A 22,546-nucleotide genomic window follows, 5' to 3' on the forward strand; every position below is an offset into this window, starting at 1 on the left:
GTAAAATATAGTTTTAGAATCTATAATCCCTAAATTACGTGGCTGATAATATTGTGATATGGTGATAACATTATGTGGTTGATAATATTGCCCACTACAGTAGACAACATAGGAGGAAAGTATGTATCAAAATAATGTATGATCAGGTACATCCCAGTGGGTCAACTGAGTGATGCTTATCTGTTAGGTATATAAAAATGAAGAGCATAGATTTCTGACTAGATGATGTGAATATAAAATTTATCAATAAATGTATTGAGTAAGTATAGAAAAATTAGAATATATTACCTTAGGTCATTTTTAATAGGTAAACAAAAGTGCACTAAATAAGTTAAAGGAATAGAGAGATGAAAAACAAAGAGATCTGGAATATAATGATACCAAGTGACAGAATTTTAAATGGAAAAATTATGCTTATTATAATTTAATAGCATGTCTCTAAAAATATCAATTTGTACAAATGTGAGACTATACCTGTGTATTCCACTAAGGGAAAGAAGCAGTCACTTGGGCTTTCAGAGAGATGCAGCATGAATTTTTCAAGTAATTCTATTAAAACTGCAATCAACAAGAGAATAATTAGAATAATAGAGGTCAAGAATACTACATGCTCATAAATCTCTATATCACAGATAAAAGTCATTTGAACTTTACAGTTTTGTTTCTTAGGAGGTTCAATTCAAAATACATATCATTTTAATATTCATAACCATTTTCTTATGTAAATTAAATTTTAATAGCTTCACTGAGAACCTATTCAATGTAAAACTGGAAAAGAATCATGTTATCTTTATAACCTCTAAGGATTATTTTGGAATTTGTTAAATGATTTCAATTACAGAAAGAAAATTATCACTAATTAGGCTATATCATCTTATCTTTATTCACATATAGAGAAAAAAAATAATGTGAAAACCAAAATCAGGAACAATGAATAGCTCATGTCCCTTTCAAAATCAGTACACATTTTACATTTTATATATACTTTGCAACTAATGATTTCTGATCAAAAGTAAGCTTGCCATGGTATTAGTTAGGATAGTGAGGCAGAGCATAGAAAAATCAGGGTAGTGTATGACAGTATGCAAGAGGGAGACACATGTGATTATATTTTTATCAAAATGCAGAGAAACTGCCTCAAGAGTAGACACAACTGATAAACTCTTAGTACCAGACTGACAAATCCAAATTTGTTTGGAGAAGAGGTAGAAAGAATGTGACACATTGGTGAGGAATTGAGGTGACTGTACCCTAAGGCCATAGACCACTTTAAACTCATTATCTTATTTATTTATTTATTTATTTATTTATTTATTTATTTATTTATTTATTTTTGGTTTTTGGGCCACACTCGTTTGACGCTCAGGGGTTACTCCTGGCTATGCGCTCAGAAATCGCCCCTGGCTTGGGGGGGACCATATGGGATGCTGGGGGATCGAACCGCGGTCCGTCCTACGCTAGCGCTTGCGAGGCAGACACACTACCTCTAGCACCACCTTCCGGCCCCTTATTTTTTAATTATATCTTTATTTAAGCACCTTGATTACAGATATGATGGTAACTGGGTCTCAGTCATATAAGGAACATCCCCCTTCACCAGTGCAACATTCCCATCACCAATTCCCTCAATCTCATTATTTTAATTAATTATATTATTATTGTTTGGGGGTTTTTTGTTTGTTTTTTTGGGACACATCTGGCAGCACTGAGGGGTTACTTCTGGCTCTGTGCTCAGAAATCACTCCTGGAGGGCTTGGGGGACCATATAGGATGCAGAGGATTGAATCTGTGTCCATCCTGGGTCGTCTATGTGCAAAGCCAATACACTACTGCTGTGCTATCGCTTTAGACCCCTTAATTATATTATATATTTTAGAGTTAACACTATTGTAAATGCTAGGCTTTGCGTATAATCATGTAAACATAGGTTCATTCATTCATTCATTCATTGATATACTAATTTAGTGTGAAATGTTAATAGTGCAGAAAAGACTGTATGTGTAGAGCAAGGATATATATATATAGGAAGTCTGTACTTTTCAATTATTTTAGCTATGGATCTAAAATTTCTCTAAAAATAAAGTTTATTCATTAATAAAAAATTGAGATACCCTTTTTATCAGTGAATAAATAATTCTGACTCTAAACAAGTGAGCTTTCTCTGATCCTATGACTTAGAAGTAGAAAACAATTCTTATTATTTCATATAAAATGCAATACATAATTAACATAACAGGTAGACTGATATGCAATAATGAATATTTTCTGCTGCAAGGAAATACAGAGCAAAGGAATCATAGACTCATGTTTACCAAATAAAATACAGTCACATTTCAATACTGTGCCCTAGTTATACACAGGATACTAGCTGTGGCATTTACTAACTGAACAGACCATTTTTATATCAACTATATTTTAAGCATACAATTTATGCAGGAACTATTTCTTAAAGTGAGATACAAAATCAAACAGACATAAGATACTCTTTCCAATAATTATAGCTGTGACATGGTATATCTTATAATATTTTAATGGTCTAAGATAAAAATAAAATACGTTTATTCACTGAGCTCCCCCTATCTACTACTTTCATAGTGAAATAAGATGTGCATTAAATATTATAAGACTGCAATAGTTGGGGATCAGAAGGTCATCAGCACTATAGATTATATAAGCTTATAATTGCATTATTTAGACAGTTTCACATTATTTTCACATGCACAGACATAAGTTCCTAATTTATTAAGTCTTTCTAAAGGTGTTTCTTGTACAAATCAAAATAAATGGGGGTTGGACATGGCACATTTCTCTAACAAACCATAATTATTGCTGAACTGCATAACTTCTAGAGTAGCATAACTTCTGGAGTCACTATTTATCCCTGTATGACCAAGTGCCTTAATAGAGTCAATTTATTGAAAATTCCATTACTATATAGTATATAATTAATCAACATATTTATTAATTTCATATTAGCCAGTATAATTGATATATTCATAAAATTCATGAAAGTTTTGTTTAAAGCCTACATCTGGTAGTGTTTAGGCACTACTCGGAGCTCAGTGCTTGAGAGTTGCTCCTAGCAATGCTTACTGAACAATGTGTTGCTGGGTAGCAAACACAGGCCTCTTAGGCAAAAAGCATTCATTTCAGTCTTCTAAATATCTCTCAATTCCCATGAATCCCTTGCATTTAAAAACAAATTAACTCTAGGTCAAGCTACTCAGAAATTAAACTCAGAATAGTACTTAAAGAAGTTTTATGATTTATTATTTTAAATGACAGATCTTTAGCGTATATAAAATACACTATATTATGGGGTCTTTTAAAGCACACTTGTTTGGTGGGACTATAACATTAATAAGCCATAAAATCAAAATTTATCATATTACTATGCTAAAAAGGAAACATGATTTTCTTCTGAGAAAACAAACGGCATATTTGTTCAAAGATACTTTGATACTGAATGTTTCCTCTTATGGTACTGCCTTCACAATATCTGATTCAAAACTAGGACAGCTCAATGTTTTTATAAATGTAATTTTCTTAGATTCATTTTTAAAAATAATTTTAATACTTTTACCATTTCTAGCATATGAGATCACAAGATCACTTATTGCATAGCTAATCATATCTCCTTTTCACATAAATCACATGCATTTTTTTCTTTGGTGTTCTTAATTTAGATTCACTCTTCATTTACATTTTTAAAACTGTAATTCACAGGAAAATGTAAGTACAGCACATAAAAAGAAAACTCCCTAATTCTTTCCTTTAGGGTTAGCTCTGTTAATGACAAATTAATCATCTGAGCATATCTTAGTATCCTCAGATTCTCCTCTATACTGTTTTCATTATGTATAGGTAAAGTCAAAAATTTTCTTCTATCAATAAAGAGAAATGTTATGACTCTTCTTATTAAGAAATCACCAGACACAAAAATTTGTGGAAGTTAAACAACACACTTACCACCTCCACTGATTATATCAGGCTTGGTTTTCATCATTTTGCAAAACTGTTTTCGACAACTTTCTGTCCACTCAGTTTGTTTACCAGACATTTTGTAGTCCAATAAAAAATTTCCAAGATCATTGTCTAGAAATAGAAATGGGATATTAAAACAAACTAGACATACTAAAAAATAAACACTAATGGGATATATGAACAGAAATTGCAGATATGTGTAACATTATTATTTTAAAAAAATGTATCATACCAGCATTTGCTATTTGACATCAAAATTCATAAAATGGTGGGGCCAGAGAGATGGCACAGCAGTAGGGCATTTGCCTTGCACACAGACATGGGTTCGATCCCAGGTGTCTCTTATGGTCCCTTGAGCCAGAAGCGATTTCTGAGCACACAGTCAGGAGTAGTCCATGAGCTTCACCGGGTGTGGACCAACCCCCCCCCCAAATCATAAAATGGGGCATGGATGCGCCTTGCAGCACGAGGTAGCAAATCCTATCCCCTATACCACTTTCTAAGCTAAATGTAAATTTGTAATAGTGTATTTTTTAATCCCAGTCACCACAACAAAAGTATGCAATTTCAGAAGCACTACAACTGGTTATATGTGAGCATTGCAAATAATCTATGTGCAAGCACCTCAACTGTGGCCCTGGGTAATGACAGGACAGGCCTTGATGCAAACTGCCACCCTGATAAGGATGACTCTCATTTATTTGCCCACTGAAAAGTGTTCTGAAAAACGTACCATGTAAGCCATGGCAGTCTCCAGAGTGGGAGATGAGTTTTATCAAGATAGAATATCTGGCATGCCACAGTAGGGCCCACAACCTGCCTTAACCCAAGCCACATCAGCAGACATGGAATACTAAAACATCACATAGCTGGTGGACAACAGTGAATGATGTTTCACTTTCCCCTACCCTTCCCTTGCATGGGCAATCTCGCCACTCCTAATGTTCTCATTTCTGTATAAGTATTCTGCCTCTACCGGCAATAAACAGGCAGTCTCCTTGAAGTTAGCCCTGGAAGGTTTGATCTGTGGCTCTTTAGAATCATCTTCCACCTTCCTGCCTCACCCAGAAAGTTCATTCTCAGGTTTGGTGGCAAACTCAGCCGGGCCTCACCACCCCATCAGCTACAGACAAATGAAGTGGATGAACCTTAGCAAAAAGTAGAACGAAGGTGTGTATAAACCACAATGAGATTGTAACACCTCCATGAGCACCACAACCAAATGTGTGAGGCTGAAATGTCATAAGAACAATAAAATCAAAGAGAGACAGAATACAACTATTTTTAAATTCAAAATGAGCTACTGATTAAGTTATAATTCTAGACATTTTTATAGAAGTGACTCATTGAATATTTGGTTTAATGATCAGTATGGAAATTTTCATTATGTGCTATCATGAATATTGTACCCATTTGTCAAGTAATTTAAATTATTAATTTATTGTTAGTTGTTTTGTTTTAGTTTGGAATGCAAACCTGAGATGCTCAGGGGTTACTACTGAATTCAAGAATTAATCTGGTGGTGCTGAGGGGAACAAATAAAATACTGGAAATAGAATCTGGGTCGACCATGTACCCTACTACTGTACTACTACTCCAGCCCTTATTAATTTCTTTTATTACCAAAAAGAAAAAAGTATAAATGCAGAATATTCTAGTCAATCATTTATTTTGAGAACAGTTTATAAAGATAATGAATGGTTCAAAAAGAACCTGCATGGATAAAATAAAACTTTTTCTAAGCAATTTATTTTATATTTTCTTCAGAATTTTCTTATTTATAATTACATAAGAACCATTTTCATTACATTTTAATTATATTCCTTATGAATATTTTCACCTTACATTTAAAATTTACTCCCATGGGATTTTGTTTTAAAATACCTATATGTTTATTAAATTAAAATAGATATTGTTTTAAATATATATTAAATAATAGAAATGTATACATATAATCATGAGTTTAAAAAGAAGCAAATGTTTTCTTACTTTCTAAAAGAACTGGGAAGAATAGGTAATTAAATAAACATTATTTTTTGTTTTGTTTTTGGATTTTGGGTCCCACCCAGTGACATTTAGGGTACTCCTGGCTATGCACTCAGAAATCGCTCATGGCTTGGGAGACCATATGGGATGTTGGGGGATTAAACCATGGTCCATCCTAGTTTAGCACATGCAACGCAAATGACTTACTGCTTGCACCAAAGCTTCGGCCTGATAAACCCTATTTTTTATTTTTTCTATTCCTTGAAAGAGATTTTCAGAAACTAAAAGAAACAAGAATCTTAAGAGACACAGAATAGTCTCACTCATCTACGGGTTTTAAGAAAAATAAAAGTCATTTTTGCAACAATCCTCAGAGACAATGAGAGGAGGGCTGGAACTTCCAGCTCACTTCATGAAGCTCACCACAAAGAGTGGTGAGTGCAGTTATAGAAATAACTACACAGAGAACTACCATAATCATGTGAATGAATGAGGGAATTGGAAAGCCTGTCTGGAGTACAGGTGGGGGTGGGGTGGGATGGAGGGAGATTTGGGATATTGGTAGTGGGAATGTTGCACTAGTGAAGGGGGTATTCTTTACATGACTGAAACCTAATCACAATCTTATTTGTAATCAAGATGTTTAAATAAAGGAAAAAAATATCAAACTAAACTAAAAAAAAAAAAAGAAACAAGTTCAAAGGTCTCACTTCTTTTGCCCAAAGATGTGATCTGAAACACAAAACACTATAAAGAAATACATGCTTAAACTTTGCTGTGGACTAATTAATTCCATATGAAAATGTTATTACTGGTCTCACTCATCTATGGGTTTTAAGAAAAATGAAAGACATTCATGAAATAATAATTTTCAGACACAAAAGAGAGAAGAGCTGGCAGTTACAGCTCACCTCAGGAAGGTCACCACAAAGAGTGATGAGTTTAGTTAGAGAAATAACTACATTTTGAACTGTCCTAATAATGAGAATGTATGAGGGAAATGGAAAGCCTGTCTAGAGTACAGGTGGGGGTCGGGTAAGGAGGAGGGAGATTTGGGACATTGGTGATGGGAATGTTGCACTAGTGATGGGTGGTGTTCTTTACATGACTGAAACCCAAACACAATCATGTATGTAATCAAGGTGTTTAAATAAAATATTAAAAAGAAAAGAAAATGTTATTACTGGTCAATCAACACTTTAGAGACTTTCAAGCAAATTTTTATAACCTCTCCCTTAAAATGAATAATACTGTAATTAAAAAGTAAGCTTTTTTCCTTAAAGATGTAGAAATATAAACTTCCTATTATATACTAAGCTTTTTCTTTTATTTTGCTTTCGGCTTTTATATAACTATACAATAATCATATGAAATTCTTCCTATGTGGCTATATATGACATAATGTCACAAATATATAACTATAAGTCTTATCATGTCTATATAAAGCATGTATAAGCTTATAAGTATTATTAAATACACACTACATATAGTTATAATATAGTCATTATATAGTTTTATCTGCAGAGATTTCCTCAGTGGGAAATTTACCACAATGTGGGGTGAGGTATACAAGATCAATTGTGGAGAGAAGCAGATACCTGGGTAGAGGATGTGGTGCTGGACTAATTAATTAAAAATTTCAACTAATAAGTTTGTAAAACATGATTCCCAAATTTAAAAAATAATAAATGTATAATTTCATTCCTATAATTTAAATTTTACTTTTATAAAGTCTAAAAAAACCAGCTATGCATACTCATATAATCATTTTGATTATCACATATAAAATTAAATGATTAATATAAATCATAATTTATGTAAAGTCCCCTTGAAATGTCATAAGAGAACTCATTTTAAAGCAGTACATACAATTTCTTATACAAATAAATAAACATATATAAAGCATATATATAACAAATATATACATAAGTCAGAAATTATATTTTGTTGCAATAATGTAGAATTCTAATATTTAGCACTAATTTGGTCTTTTTGATTATCATTAATAATCCTATTATTTCATAAAGTCTAAATGCAAAGAATAATTAGAAAAATTAAATTGATTAGATTAAAATATTTTAAAATATAAACGGAACAACATTCCTCTAAACTCAAAAAATAAACCCAAGTGATATTTTGTTGGACTGTTATTAATAAGTTTTAAATGTTAAAAATATCTTGAAAGAAATTAGATGAACATAACTATACAAAAACCAAAAAAATTGAATTTTTGTGACTTCTAGTTCAATACTTTTATTACCCAAGAAAAAAGTCCAGTAAGAATCACTAAAGGCACATAATTCTAAATGCAAATGCTATATTATTCTTGAATATTTGCTTTCTTCTGTTACTCTTTCCAATCATTGATAACCCTGTCTTTTATACCTATTGTTATACCATATATTCTTAGTAATCATATAAATAAGGTAATTATCAATAATATGTATCCTTTAAAGAAGAATTCATTTACTTTTATAAATTAACTTCAATTTATAAGACTTATCACCTCCTTTCTCCTCCCTCTTTCACTATTCCACTTATTCTTCTGTCTCTTCCCTTCTCATTTGCTATTCAGCTTCACTAACTTATCAACTCATTCTCACAAAAAAAAAAAAATACAAGGTGCTATAATTGCAAACAGAACTGAAACAGCAGATGTAGTGTAAGCATCTGAGTCTACCAATCAATCAGTAGAGGAGCTGATTGGCCCAGTTCAGAAACTTGAAAATTGGATTTGAAGCAATAAAGAAATGCTGACCTGAAGAGTGACTGAATGCAGACTCTGGAGAGACAACATGGATACTTCTGTTTACTGTTTTGCTCAGTCATCAATGGAAATGTGAAAATTTCAATTTTTATTCCTCACAGTGACAACTATTCAGTGATCTGATATATTGTTAATTTAAAAACATATATCTGTGATATAGGTTTTAAGAAACACACTATTAATTTCCATTTTCCTCCAAATATGAGATTAACTGAAAAGAAATAGAGTAGATAAAAAGAGCTCAAGTCACAAGTAATCGTATTTAAACTATTGAAATGACACTGGAGTCTGCTGCCATATAGACTTCCAAATGTTTTCTTTGAACTGAACAAACCAATCTGATCACTAAAAGACTACCAAACCATCTCTTGTGGTAGCTTTTTTTAAAATAAAGAAGCCATTGTGAATGTAGCAGATAATAGGTCAATCAAAGTTGTTTTTCCTTGTCAAACATTAATCTTAAAGCAGTACTTTCAATTTCTCTTTTTAAAAATTTTGGGGGCACAAGTGACAGTACACAGGGCACCATATCAGATGCCAAAGAGCAAACCAGGGCCTGATATATGCAATGCAAGCATCCTCTGCTACTAACTTTTCAGTTTCCTTTGTCCTTTTCACAAAAAACCTGTCCTGCATAATAGTTTGTTATAACCTAGGGGGGCAAATAGTGGTTTTAAACTTGTATACACCTGAGAAACAGCACTAATACATGGAGCAGTGGTTAAACAACATTGTACTGAACTTTGTCAGAATGTGAAAAAGTAGAGAAATGCTGAGGGAGTTAATGAAGGAAAGGTCTTAAATACAATGAATGAAACAAAAGCAAATAAAATAAAACAGTCGAAAGGTACCAGATCACCAGATCATCACAACTAGAAATTTTGTAATAAATATGATAGAAGCATATAATTTTCATATCTTATTTATAATTGTGAAGGAAAATTTTTATGGTTTATGACTGTGATGGAGGAAATAGCAATAAACTAGCAGTCCTACTGTAAGCATACAAAAATCTGAATTAAATATATCTAATGACTATTTTTCAGATAGTGACTAATAGCCAAATAAAGTAGTATTACTTGATAAAAGGGAATGTCAAGAGGTGAACTTCACAATTATCCCCCAGTTTTTATTTTTGTTTTCCCCTATGGAATTTTCAAGATAGTAATGGAGTAAGTGGATGACAAGAAGGTTTTACTGAGTGAAGATGACAAATGTCAAATTGCATGCAGAGACTAATAAAGCAACAAAGTTAAAATCAGTGGATCACAGTATTAGAGAGAAAGAGTAGAGAGAAAACACACTGCAATTTTGTATATATTTTGAAAATTTGGTTACCAAAGAATCCACTCTGAACTTGAAGAGAACTCTAGAGCATTGACAAATGAACTATAGTTAGAGTGTCTAAAGGAAAGGGTTATGTGCAAGTTCTAGAGTGAAAAATCCTCCTTAAGTGGTACAGTATTCTAATACAGTCACTAATTGAAGAGTTAAATTAGCCTTAACGTGAAGACATTGATCTACCAACCAAAGCAATGAAACCCATGAAAAATCAAACTTATCTCATAATATCATCCCCCCCAAAATGTCCATTGTTCTTTAAAAGCAAAGAAAAAACAGCACTCCATACAGAATAACATCAAATGTTCTATTTATTTAAAAATGACTACTATGATAAAAGGAGCAAAGGTGATGTATAGTCAGTGAATAATTCACTAATCTATTAAGAAAGAATAAAAATGATAGACTGCACATACAGGTTTTAAGGAAGGGATTTTTATGTACAAGAAAATATTTTTTAAAAGTAAATGTATTGGGTCTGAGAGTACAACAGGTTAGGCACCATATTTGGTTCTCCAAGCCCTCCAGCAGAGAACCCTGAGTAGTCCTGAAAACAGCTAGTTGTGAGACACCCCCCTCCACCACCAAAACACACACACACACACACACACACACACACACACACAAAACACCCTCACACACACAGTGAGTGCTCTTCTAAATTTCAATTTAACATATTAGAATCCTTCTCAGTAAAAAGAAACAAATTGGTAGTACATATAAGAAATGGGATGAATCTCAAAACATTAATGTCAAAGAAACTAAGCACAACAAAAGCTATTCTACAAACAGTTTATATTTTGCATTTAGGAAATATTTTAGCAACGTGTACAGACATTTCTAGCTAGTACTTTAGGAAAGTAAGATGCAGATATAGAGAAAGTTCTATTTAAATCTATTTGGCAAACACTAGTCATGCTGATAAATATGTTATAATGCACAGGACAGGGCCTTTTTGGCAGAAAGCAGTAATAAAGCCTCAAACAACAATAGTACTGAGGAAGAAAAATCCTACTATATTATAATAGAAAAAATACTCAGTGTATGCCCAAAACTGTGAATAAAAGAAAATTGACCCTAAAGGTCAAAAGGCATATTTCATGGAATCATAAAGATATTTGTAGCATAACTTAAAGATATTTTAAAAACTGAGTGAAAATAATCTAAGCATACTAGTATCAAATAAATAAAAATAATAATAGCTTATAATCTGGTATGAAGTTATTCACATACATAAAACTAAAGTACATACATGATTAAATATTTTACTTGCAAGAATATATTAACATGTATACAAATAAGTTAGAACATTTACAAATTTTCATATATTATAATAGGATTAGGCTGATTTTTAGATAAAATCCACTATTCTTATAGTGAAATTTATGTTATTTATTGGATTAAAAGAAGAAAAACTTTTTAACCATAAAAAAGTTTTGATCAATGATAATAATTCCATTCTCCCAACCCTATTATTTTTTTTTTAATTTTTATTTTTTTATTTAAACACCTTGATTACATACATGATTGTTTTTGGGTTTCAGTCATGTAAAGAACACCACCCATCACCAGTGCAACATTCCCATCACCAATGTCCAAGTCTCCCTCCTACCCACCCAACCCCCGCCTGTACTCTAAACAGGCTCTCCATTTCCCTCATACATTCTCATTATAAGGAAAATTCAAAATGTAGTTATTTCTCTAACTAAACTCATCACTCTTTGTGGTGAGCGTTCCAGCCAACCCTATTATTTTAAAACTACTGTTTTATAAACCATACAGAATTATTTCTGGAATCTGTGTATAATAAATTGACTTTGGAATACCAATTATTTGTAGTTAGAATAAAATCACCACAGAAAAATTACCATTTTCTTTTCTTAGAAAATATCTACAAAGATAGAGAAGTATATATTCTTCCACTCAATGCTTCTTTAGGCCACAAGGACTTGTCGGCAACTAAGGAAAATTGGAACAAAAAGTAAAAAAAAAAAAAAATCTATTTTAAATCCATTCTTGAGGATGTTTAAATCTACTACCTGAAGAAAGTGAGAACAAAAGAGAATATGAAGTTTCAAGTTTACAAAATTCACCAGTCATAGCTGAAAATATTTTCTAAATTTTGATGTTTTATTATGGTGAACTTTATAATCTGTTTACATCTTAATTACTGCATAATTTGCAAGCCTCTGTTATGTTTCCCATCTTCCCAGAAAAATAGCCCAGTTCTTCTTCCAAGCTCCAAATGTTAATAATGGCAGCTGACTCTTCCCAGGTAGTCTAGTCCATGCTGATCCTTCTGGGGTATTCTCAGCATGGGTGAGGGCAGATTCCCCTTTCCCACATGAAAAACCACAGCAGCCCAGTGCCATACCCTACATCCTCTGACAGAAATGATCCAAGTCCCAACTTAACCTTATCAAACTGTGAAGCCACCATTGTGTTCCAGATCTATAGATCCAACACAAGCAACCAACCACATGACACTTCATCATTTCTAATACTGTGAATCCAGTAGTATAGTATCAAATCTGATGGAGAAGTTACCTGGAAATTTTCCAAGCTCAGGGAACCTAAATGGTAACATAGAAGGCTCAACTAGCACCAACCACTGCCCAGTAAATTCTTTTTTTTTTTTTTTTGGTTTTTGGGCCACACCCATTTGACGCTCAGGGGTTACTCCTGGCTATGCACTCAGAAGTCGCTCCTGGCTTGGGGGACCATATGGGACGCCGGGGGATCGAACCCCGGTCCGTCCTAGGCTAGCGCAGGCAAGGCAGGCACCTTACCTCCAGCGCCACCGCCCGGCCCCAAAGCCCAGTAAATTCTTAAGACACTTGACTTCAGTAACACCATGGAGAGATATAGCAATTACTTCAAATTGACTCTTGTCATTCTACATTTTGATAAATCTATTTGTCTTTGTGTTGTAACAAACAATATAAAGTAAATTTGTTTGTGCCACAAGGAGGCAGAGTAAGGTGATGGGTGGAAAATGGGACACTGGTGAAGAAAAGGTTACAGTGGTGGTGGGAGTAGTGTTTGAACATTTAATGCCCCAAACAACTATATTATGAACAAATTGGCAAATCTTGGTGTTATTAAAAATATTAAAATATGGGGCCCAAGCGGTGGTGCAGCTGTAGGGTATTTGTCCTTGCAAGTGGCTGACCCAGGATAGACCACGGTTTGATCCCTCCCTCACGTCCCATATGGTCCCCCAAGCCTGGAGAGATTTCTGAGTGCACAGCCAGGAATAACCCCTGAATATCACTGGGTGTGGCCCAAAAACCAAAAAAAAAGTTTACTGTATAAGTTTTGCATCAGAGATTACTTTTAAAAATTATTTTAACTTTATAATACTGCTTACAGGGATTTTAAAAGTTTTGAGTTTCAAAACACTATATATTTCAAGAGAAACATTATAAGTATGGTATCAATACAAAGGAAATATTTTGTTTCACAGAAATCTGGTACTTCCTTTGCTAGGATGCCACTGATTTTTAATACTTTAATATGTAACACTATAACATATTCTGCCAAATAAAATACAATAGATAAAAGATTTTATAAACTTAAAACAGATATCTAGGCATATTAATTTTTTGTTTGTTTTTGGGCCACACCCAGCAGCACTCAGAGGTTACTCCTGGCTCTGTGCTCAAAAATCACTCCTGGAAGGCTTGGGGGGCATATGGGTTGCCAGAAACCAAGCCCAGTCTGTCCCAGGTCGGCCATGTGCAAAGCAAATGCCCTACTGCTATGCTATCACTATAGCCCCTAGGCATATTAATTTCTATAGTCAACATCCTTTTAACTTGGCACTTGTCTATAAAATATTTGCTTTTTCTATGTATTCTTTTTATCTTTTCTTCCAAATAGGCTAACAAAGTCACTTATTTTAGCTCTATTATTTTAAACAAGTCCAAATTTTGGCAGTAGTCTTCTTTAAGAAGGTATTGTACAAAAGACAATCACAGAGTAGTTGGGCATCTATCCACTGAGAAAAGTCTGAGAGCATGAGCTGGAGAGACTGTACAAGGGCTACGGTGTTTATATAAATGTAGCAAGTCCTGTTCAATCACTGACATTTCATATGGTCCCCCAAGCTTCATGAAGAGAGATCCTGAAGCAGGCTGGAAAGCAGAGAGAGAAAAGGTCCCTCTTCCTCAAAGAAACTGAGTTGTTAGGACATAATAAAACAAAAGATGAAATCTAAAGAAGATACTTATGTCACTAGTTATAAGGCTGTCAGGGGTCTTCTTGTAGACATAGGAATGAAGGGGGATACTATCTTTAATTGAAGCCAGCAAAGGCACAGAGAGACTACCTTTCCCCATCCTCACCCCCATTCTTATTTTTGCTTCCCTCACCACCCTTTCCAGAAAAGCTCCAGCAGGAATAAAGGCCTGAGAAGGAATACCAAAGAAGACCATCAACTGTCCCAACTCTTCCCACTGGCAACAACCCTAGTAAAAGATGCTTACTAGGTAGAAAGCCCACATGGGGAAGTTTGAGAGAAAGAAAATCTGTGTGAACATGTGTTACCTACACACATCATTGCCAGCCCACACATAACAACATATTGTGTCCATAGTACATGCTACCTGCATCTCTCTCCTTGAGATGAGTATTTTCCTACATCCCTGTGTTCATACTTAACACCGGAATATGTACTGGGGCTCTCTCCACTCTAGAGAAGCCAGCAATCTTGAGCATGTATCTCTCTCCTCAGTTTCTTTCTCCCCTCCCTCAAAACCTCAAAAACAAAACAAAACAAACTTTTCATTTTGCTGCTAGTCTCCCTCTTCTATTCTTCTCTTCAAGGAAACTGTGAACGCCTAAAAGGCATGGGTAAGTTAGTAGCCCAATATTTTTCCATCTTTTACTTTCGCTCTGTCTTCACTTAAGCCTCAGGGATGTGGTTCAACAGTAGAGCTCATGCATTTGTAACTGTCGGACTCCAGATACTATGTCCACACAGGTAGGACTCTAAGTCTAAATTATTTGGTTGTAATGAGATCCAGGGCAAATCATAATAAAATATGTGAATTTAGCATATTGATTATTTTGATTTAATGAAAGTATTAGAGTATCATCATGGCTGAGAGTTTGTTCAAAGGACTATGATATACTTTGTTCAAAGGGCTATGATGTATACTTTGCAAAAAGGAGTCCTGATCTGATCCTCTGCATAACAAGGGCCTCCAAAACCTGTTGGTAGTGACCCCTCAATAATAAGTCATAAAATTATAATTACATATTTAAGAATATGAATTTATCATAAGAATATAATAAAACTATTAATTTTATTCCTTATGTCTCAACTGTTACCAATTCTAGGTGGTTTGGTACTTGTGGTTGTTTAGCACTATCTCCAATTTAGAAACTTCAATGTCAGTATGTGTCCCATGACAAAGTACATACAATGATCAAATAACTTATCTATAAACAATAGTACCATAAATAGCAACTACAAAATATTCAGAAAAGGTATATAAAATAGTATCTATTAAAAAACTTTCTATTATCTCACATTTTAAAACATAAGTAATAGAGTGTTGGTAATTTTGCTTGTGCTTGGATAAAGTACCAAATATTTTCAAATAATATAGACTTAATAGACTGGCTCATATTCATAGTTCTCATCTAAAAGCACAATATAGTTATTTCCTTACTGACATCTGACCAAAACAAAGAATCTATGATCCAAAATATACATTATACTGAATTTATTTAGAGCTGAAAATTTACAAGTGATAGAAAACAATAGCTAGTAGACTTCAATTTTGCATGGCAATATTCTTCATTTTACCATTTAATTTGTAGAAATAACGATTATTTCATATCTGTGAAAAGAATTAAACTAATCTGATATTTATTTGTATTTCATAGACCATAGACTTTAAAAAGATGTTTTCCTCAAAAGGAATAAGACCACATAAAGTAATTTAAAATATGTGAATGATCTGGCTCTAAGACTTTAATATTACCTGATATGCATTCCATTAAAAGAAATGATTATAAGACCATGGAATTTACTTTTTTGTATAGTTTTGAAAGAATGTTTTGCCAGGCAGAAAATCAATTTCATATTAGATAAGTAGAAGTGCAGTCCAGGAAGCAGTAAAGATTTGAAGCCATAAAAGATTAAATTTGAAGTAATCACAGAACAAAGGCTGTGACTTTTTTCTTTTTTTTTCCAAGTGTGAGAAAACATAGATTTAATATTCTCAGTACATATCTTTTATGTGCTATAAAACATCAAGTATCACATTGTAAATGATACATAAAAACAAAGATCTATGCTTCAATTGATATAAAAAAATAGCAGCTTTAAGAGCTTTAAAATGCTCTAAAACATGTTAAGTTAGAGGCATTTACAGGAATCAGTATTTGTAAACTAACTTCACATCAATAATTCCTGATATCTACTCATAAAGATTTGAGATATAGAGTTTAATGAAGGGAAAAATAAAAGAAAAAACAAATATTAATTCATCTATTTACTCAATATACATTGACACTATAATTACTTATAAAAACAGCAACACTGGTGGGGAATGGCCTTAATTCACTGTCACTATGTACCTTAAATACAACTATAAAAGACCTGTAACTCACATTGGTCACACACAAAAATAAAAAAAAAAAAAACAGCATCTTTATCTCATAGAGGTGAGGTACTAGAAAAGCTGAGAATGAATAAATACCTAAATTCGGAGTAGCTTTACTCTGGTAGCCAGAATGGGGCTGAAGAGAGAAAAGAAATGAAAGAAATATATTTTAAATAAGACAAAATAAGTCATGTAAGAGGAAACCCTCCATCACCAGTGCAACGTTCCCACAACCAATGTCGCAAATATCCCTCCTCCCCACACCGGCCCCACCTCTACTCTAGACAGATTTCTAATTCTCTCATACATTCTCATTTTTCCGATAGTTCACAATGTAGTTATTTCTCTAACTAAACTCATCGCTCTTTGTGGTGAGGTTCATGAAGTGAGCTATAAATTCCAGCCCTCCTCTCTTTTGTCCCTGAAAATTATTACAAGAATGTCTTTCATTTTTCTCCAAATCCATAGATGAGTGAGACCATTCTGCGTTTTTCTCTTTCTGACTTATTTCACTCAGCATAATAGATTCTATGTACATCCCCGTATAAGAAAATTTCATGACTTCATCTCCTGAAGGCTTCATAATATTCCATTGTGTATATGTACCACAGTTTCTTTAGCCATTCATTTGTTGAAGGGCATCTTGGTTGTTCCCAAAATCTTGCTATGGTAAATAGTGCTGCAATGAATATAGGTGTAAGGAAGGGATTTTTGTATTGTATTTTTGTGTTCCTAGGGTATATTCTTAGGAGTGGTCTAGCTGGATCATATGGGAGCTCAATTGCCAGTTTTTGGAGGAATCTCCATATGGCTTTCCATAAAGGTTGGACTAGATGGCATTCCCACCAGCAGTGGATAAGAGTTCCTTTCTCTCCACATCCTTGCCAACATTGCTTGTTCTCATTCTTTGTGATATGTGCCAATCTCTGTGGTATGAGATGGTATCTCATAGTTGTTTTGATTTGCATCTCCCTGATGACTAGTGATGTGGAACATTTTTTGGCCTTTTTTGCCTTTTGGACATTTGTACTTCTCTTTTGTCAAAGTGTCTGTCCATTTCTTCTCCCCATTTTTTGATGGGATTAGATGTTTTTTCCTTGTAAAGTTCTGTCAGTGCCTTGTATATTTTAGATATTAGCCCCTTATCCGATGGGTATTGGGTGTATAGTTTCTTCCACTCAGTGGGTGGCTCTTGTATCCTGGCACTATTTCCTTTGAGGTGCAGAAGCTTCTCAGCTTAATGTATTCCCATCTGTTTATCTCTGCTTCCACTTATTTGGAAAGTGCAGTTTCCTCCTTGAAGATGCCTTTAGTATCAATGTCATGGAGTGTTTATCTACGTGTTGTTCTATATACCTTATGGTATCAAGTATGATATCAAGGTACTTAATCCATTTGAACTTTACCTTCATACATGATGCTAATTGGGGGTCTAAGTTCAATTTTTTGCAAGTGGCTAGCCAGTTCTGCCAACACCACTTGTTGAAGAGGATTTCTTTGCTCCATTTAGGATTTCTTGCTCCTTTATCAAAATTTAGGTGAATGCATGTCTGGGAAACATTCTCTGAGTATTCAAGCCTATTCCACTGATCTGAGGGTCTGTCTTTATTCCAATACCATGCTGTTTTGATAACTATTGCTTTGTAATGCAGTTTTAAAATTGGGGAAATTAATTCCTCCCATATTCTTTTTCCCTCTAAATTCTGGCACAAGACAAGGTTGTCCTCTCTCACCACTCCTATTCATCATAGCACTGGAAGTACTTGCTATAGCGATTAGGCAAGAAAAAGATATCATGGGAATCCAGATAGAAAAGGAAGAAGTCAAGCTCTCTTTGTTTGCAGATGACATGATACTCTACTTAGAAAACCCTAAAGACTCTACCAAAAAGCTTCTAGAAATAATACTCATATAGCAAGGTGGCAGGCTACAAAATTAATGTATTTTTAAATGTGGAATAAGTTTCCAAAATACCTAATAAGGGACTTATATCTAAAACAAACCTCTCTCTCTTTCTCTTTCTTTCCCATTCCTTTTTTCTCCCTTCCCTCCACCCCTCTCTCTTTAACACCCAGTGTTGCTCAGCTAACTCTGACTGTGTACTTAGGATCACTCCTGGCAAGGCTCAGGGAACCATATGTGGTATTAGGTATTGATTATAGGTCAACCATGTGTAAGGCAAATGCTCACCTACTATACTACTACTCTGACCCAGTACTCTTATAACCTAATGATAAAGATATGAAACCCAATTAAAATGGCCAAAGAAATATGAAGGTCAGTTCAATATTAATAATCAAGAAAATGAAAATCAAAACTAGAAAAATATAGTAGTTTATAAAACAATTTATTTTTTGTTCCATTTTACCAGTGGTAATCAGGGCTTATGCCTAGCTCTGTGCTCAGGGATCACAATTAGCAGTGCTTGAGGGACTAGAAGTCAGCAGTATGCAAGGCAAATGACTTGCCTGCTGCAGTATCTCTCTGGTCCCTAAATTTGATAAATTTTGATGATGTCAAGAAGTCGGTCATAAAAAAAATTCATACATTGTTGTACACTTTTTTAAAAACAGTAAGGCAGTGGCTGAAACTATAGCACAACAGTGGGGTGTCTTCCTTGCACTCAGCCAATCAAGAAAGGATTGTGGTTCGAATCCAGGCATCCCATATTATCCCCCAAGCCAGGTGAGATTTCTGAGCACATAGCCAAGGAGTACCCAGAGTGTCACCGGGTGTGGTCCAAAAAAAAAACCCAAACAAACAGTAAGGCATGTGCCAAAACAATAGTACATTGGGTAGGGTGTTGGCCTTGCATGCAGCCAACCTCTGTTTAATCCTCTAGCATCCTATAGTCCCCATATAACACAGTAAATTCATTTCTTAATAAGTCCAATAGAGAAAAATATGTTCTGGTAGAAAATTGTACAGGAATGTTCCTAGAAACATGATTTTAAAAGTCAAATGTGAAATAAATCCAAAAATCTCATAGCAAGCAAATACAAATACAAACTATGGTATGTATACACACAAGAATAATATTTTTTGTGTTTCTTTTGTTGTGGTGGAAGGCGGGGAGGGATACAGACAGCTATTCCGGAGGGTCATTCCTTATTCAATGACTTCTAGAGTTCACTAGATAAAAAATAAAGACTTTAAAATTTTTTATGGTTGGGGCCGGAGCAGTGGCACAAGCGTAAGGCATCTCTGCCTTGCACACACTAGGCTAGGACATACAGTGATTCGATCCCCCAGCATCCCGTATGGTCCCCGACGCCAAGAGCGATTTCTGAGCCTATAGCCAGGAATAACCCTCGCGTCACCTGGTGTGATAATGGGTACACATATCTTTAAGTATACTAAAGTAACATTAAAAGCATACAATTTAAATGGTGAGTTGAATGGTATACTACTTATGTCTCAATAAGCTACTTTTATTTGGGAGAAGTTTGGGGAGGGGCACAACAGTCTACAATGATCAGGGAACCAGGTCGTAAGGGAAATCAAATCAGAGTCCCTTGCATGTAAAGATGTACTCTATAACAGTGAACTATAATATGCCCAGCCCAACGCTACTTAAAAAAAAACTAAAACAAAATGAAACAAAACAAATTAGAAAACATCTAAATTGTAGATGCAGACTATGAGGACTAATGATATAGAAAAAGAAAAAGAAAAGACTTTAGGGAAAGAAAGAAAAGGCAAGAGAGAAAAAAGTTAAAAAGTAACTTATTTTTATGTGTACCTCTATTAGCTATTACTATTTCTTTACTTCATAAAAACCCTTTGAGGAGTTCATAGAATTACTCAAAAGTTCACCTGCATCAGGAGTGGCTCATATTTTAGGCTTTCAGTGAATTTCCATTAAATTTACAAGACCAAAGAAAAGCAAACAATGCCAAGTAGCATGCAAGCAACTTTGTGTGTTAGTGCTCATTTTCTGCCACTCCTTCACTGTTAGGAGTACTAGAGACATATAGTCAATAAGAAAAAATAACTTATTCTTCATGTTGACACTATCAGTCCCTTGTGTAAATATAGATACAATGTTTTCCTGATAAAGAGAGAAATTCCACAGTTGTAAGGCATATAGTCTATACATGTCATCTGAGTGTTTTATAAGTTAGCCTGAGTAAACAACATAAAAATTGAAATAGAATATTTCAACAAAAAATAAGAGCAAATTTTTCGTTGAATGGATTGTGTCTTGTTGATGCTTCCAATAACGAATGTATGCTATCTCCAAGCCATTTTTCCCGTATATGGGGAAAACATTAAGAAAGTGTTGAGTTTCCCTTCCTTATTTTAAAAAGCCCTATTTTAATAAACCAAAATTGGTTAAGGGTATTACAATAACTCATGGCTGACCTCGCTTTAGTTTAAGAAAACAAAAAACAAATAAAATAAACCGCTATCTCACTATTTTTCCTGATTTCACATATTAGATTATCAAAATTAAATTATGAGTCGATTCACATAATTCACTTTATCTTTTTTCCCTCCCAAATACATTTATTTAATATAACTATCACAAGGGTTGAACAGACTTAATTTAAAATGAACAAAAACAAAACAAAAATGATATGACAAATGGACTTTATCTTCTAACATGGTACCCACTACATGCTTCAAACTATGTAAAACTTTTCTCTCTGCCACTATCCTTTCATCTAATATTCTGCAAAACAGAAAATTACATGGTTGTAGAGAGAGTACAGTGGGCAGGACACTTGCCTTGCATTTGCTTATCCTGTGTTCAATCCCTCCAGAACCCCCAATCAATTTTTTGGAGTGATCTCTGAATGCAAAGTCAGGAGTAAGTCCTAAATACCACTATCGTCCAAGAACAAACAAAAAGTAGCAAATTACTATATGTGAAAATTATTTCTTTGTAGTTATATGCATTTATAGGAAATATAGGAATAAAAAATTAAATTAGACGTTAATTTGTGTAGGAGCTGATTATATCACATAAAGAAAATCCTCATGTGAGTATATATGCTCATATACAGTTTTGAGATATATAGAGGAACATAGATGTACACATAATATATATGTCAATACTGTATGTACATATATATGCATATATACAGACACATAAGCTTTTAAAGGACTTTGAATTTTAATGACCCTACAAAATGTGGAAACAAAAATAACTGAGCCATAATGAAGTTCACAATTCTTAGTTACAGTTGAAGATAAATCTCCTAATAATACCACTGATGCCAAATGATCTAACAAGAGGCAATTTAACAGATGAGGAATTGCTAACAGTAGCAAGGAGGATAAATCGAGAAGTTGGGGCCAAATCAGATGGATGTCACCATGTGCAAACAAGTAAAGTGGTTCTATTTCCACAACAATGAAATGACGTTGAAAAATTCTACAGTGCAAATAATGACAAAATAATACCTACTGGAATCAGTGAATCATTGCTTTCAAACTAAAAAGGCAAAATGGAAAGTAAATGAACTCTTTCCTTTAACCTAGCCATTTGTGTCCTATCTTATTAACAAGCAGTATTTGTTAAGAAACAGAGTTAATGCTTGGTTTACTAAAGTGTTTTTAAGCAGAAAGACTGCTTTTTATTTAGCAGTCTTTTACCAGTTAAAAGTCACATTTGGCTCAATTTACCTTGCTGAGTTCACAGAGACATTGCCACTATTTTTAGTGACAACAGAAAGCACAACATGCCTTTTCTGATTTTCATTCTCATTTTCTGCTGTGAATATAGGATCATTGACAACAAGCAATATCAGAATGTTTGGTGTATATTTTCCATTTATACTGTACTGCCTAAGGTGATTCCCAGACTATCAGTAGTGTCCAAAACACTTTTTATGCTAAACAAGAA

At 33.9% G+C, this 22,546-nt stretch overlaps 1 protein-coding gene across 1 annotated transcript in view; it reads right to left on the reverse strand.

Annotated features, from left to right (window-relative positions):
- The window catches only part of TBC1D32 (TBC1 domain family member 32), a 266,472-nt gene that overhangs the window by 79,684 nt on the left and 164,242 nt on the right, over positions 1–22,546 (reverse strand). The window contains 2 exon segments of the mRNA XM_049772618.1: positions 475–558; positions 3,970–4,095. Of these exon segments, the coding sequence (XP_049628575.1) occupies positions 475–558; positions 3,970–4,095 (210 nt within the window).

This window comes from Suncus etruscus, chromosome 4 (genome assembly GCF_024139225.1).
Source record: "Suncus etruscus isolate mSunEtr1 chromosome 4, mSunEtr1.pri.cur, whole genome shotgun sequence".
NCBI classification, from domain to species: Eukaryota; Metazoa; Chordata; class Mammalia; order Eulipotyphla; family Soricidae; genus Suncus; species Suncus etruscus.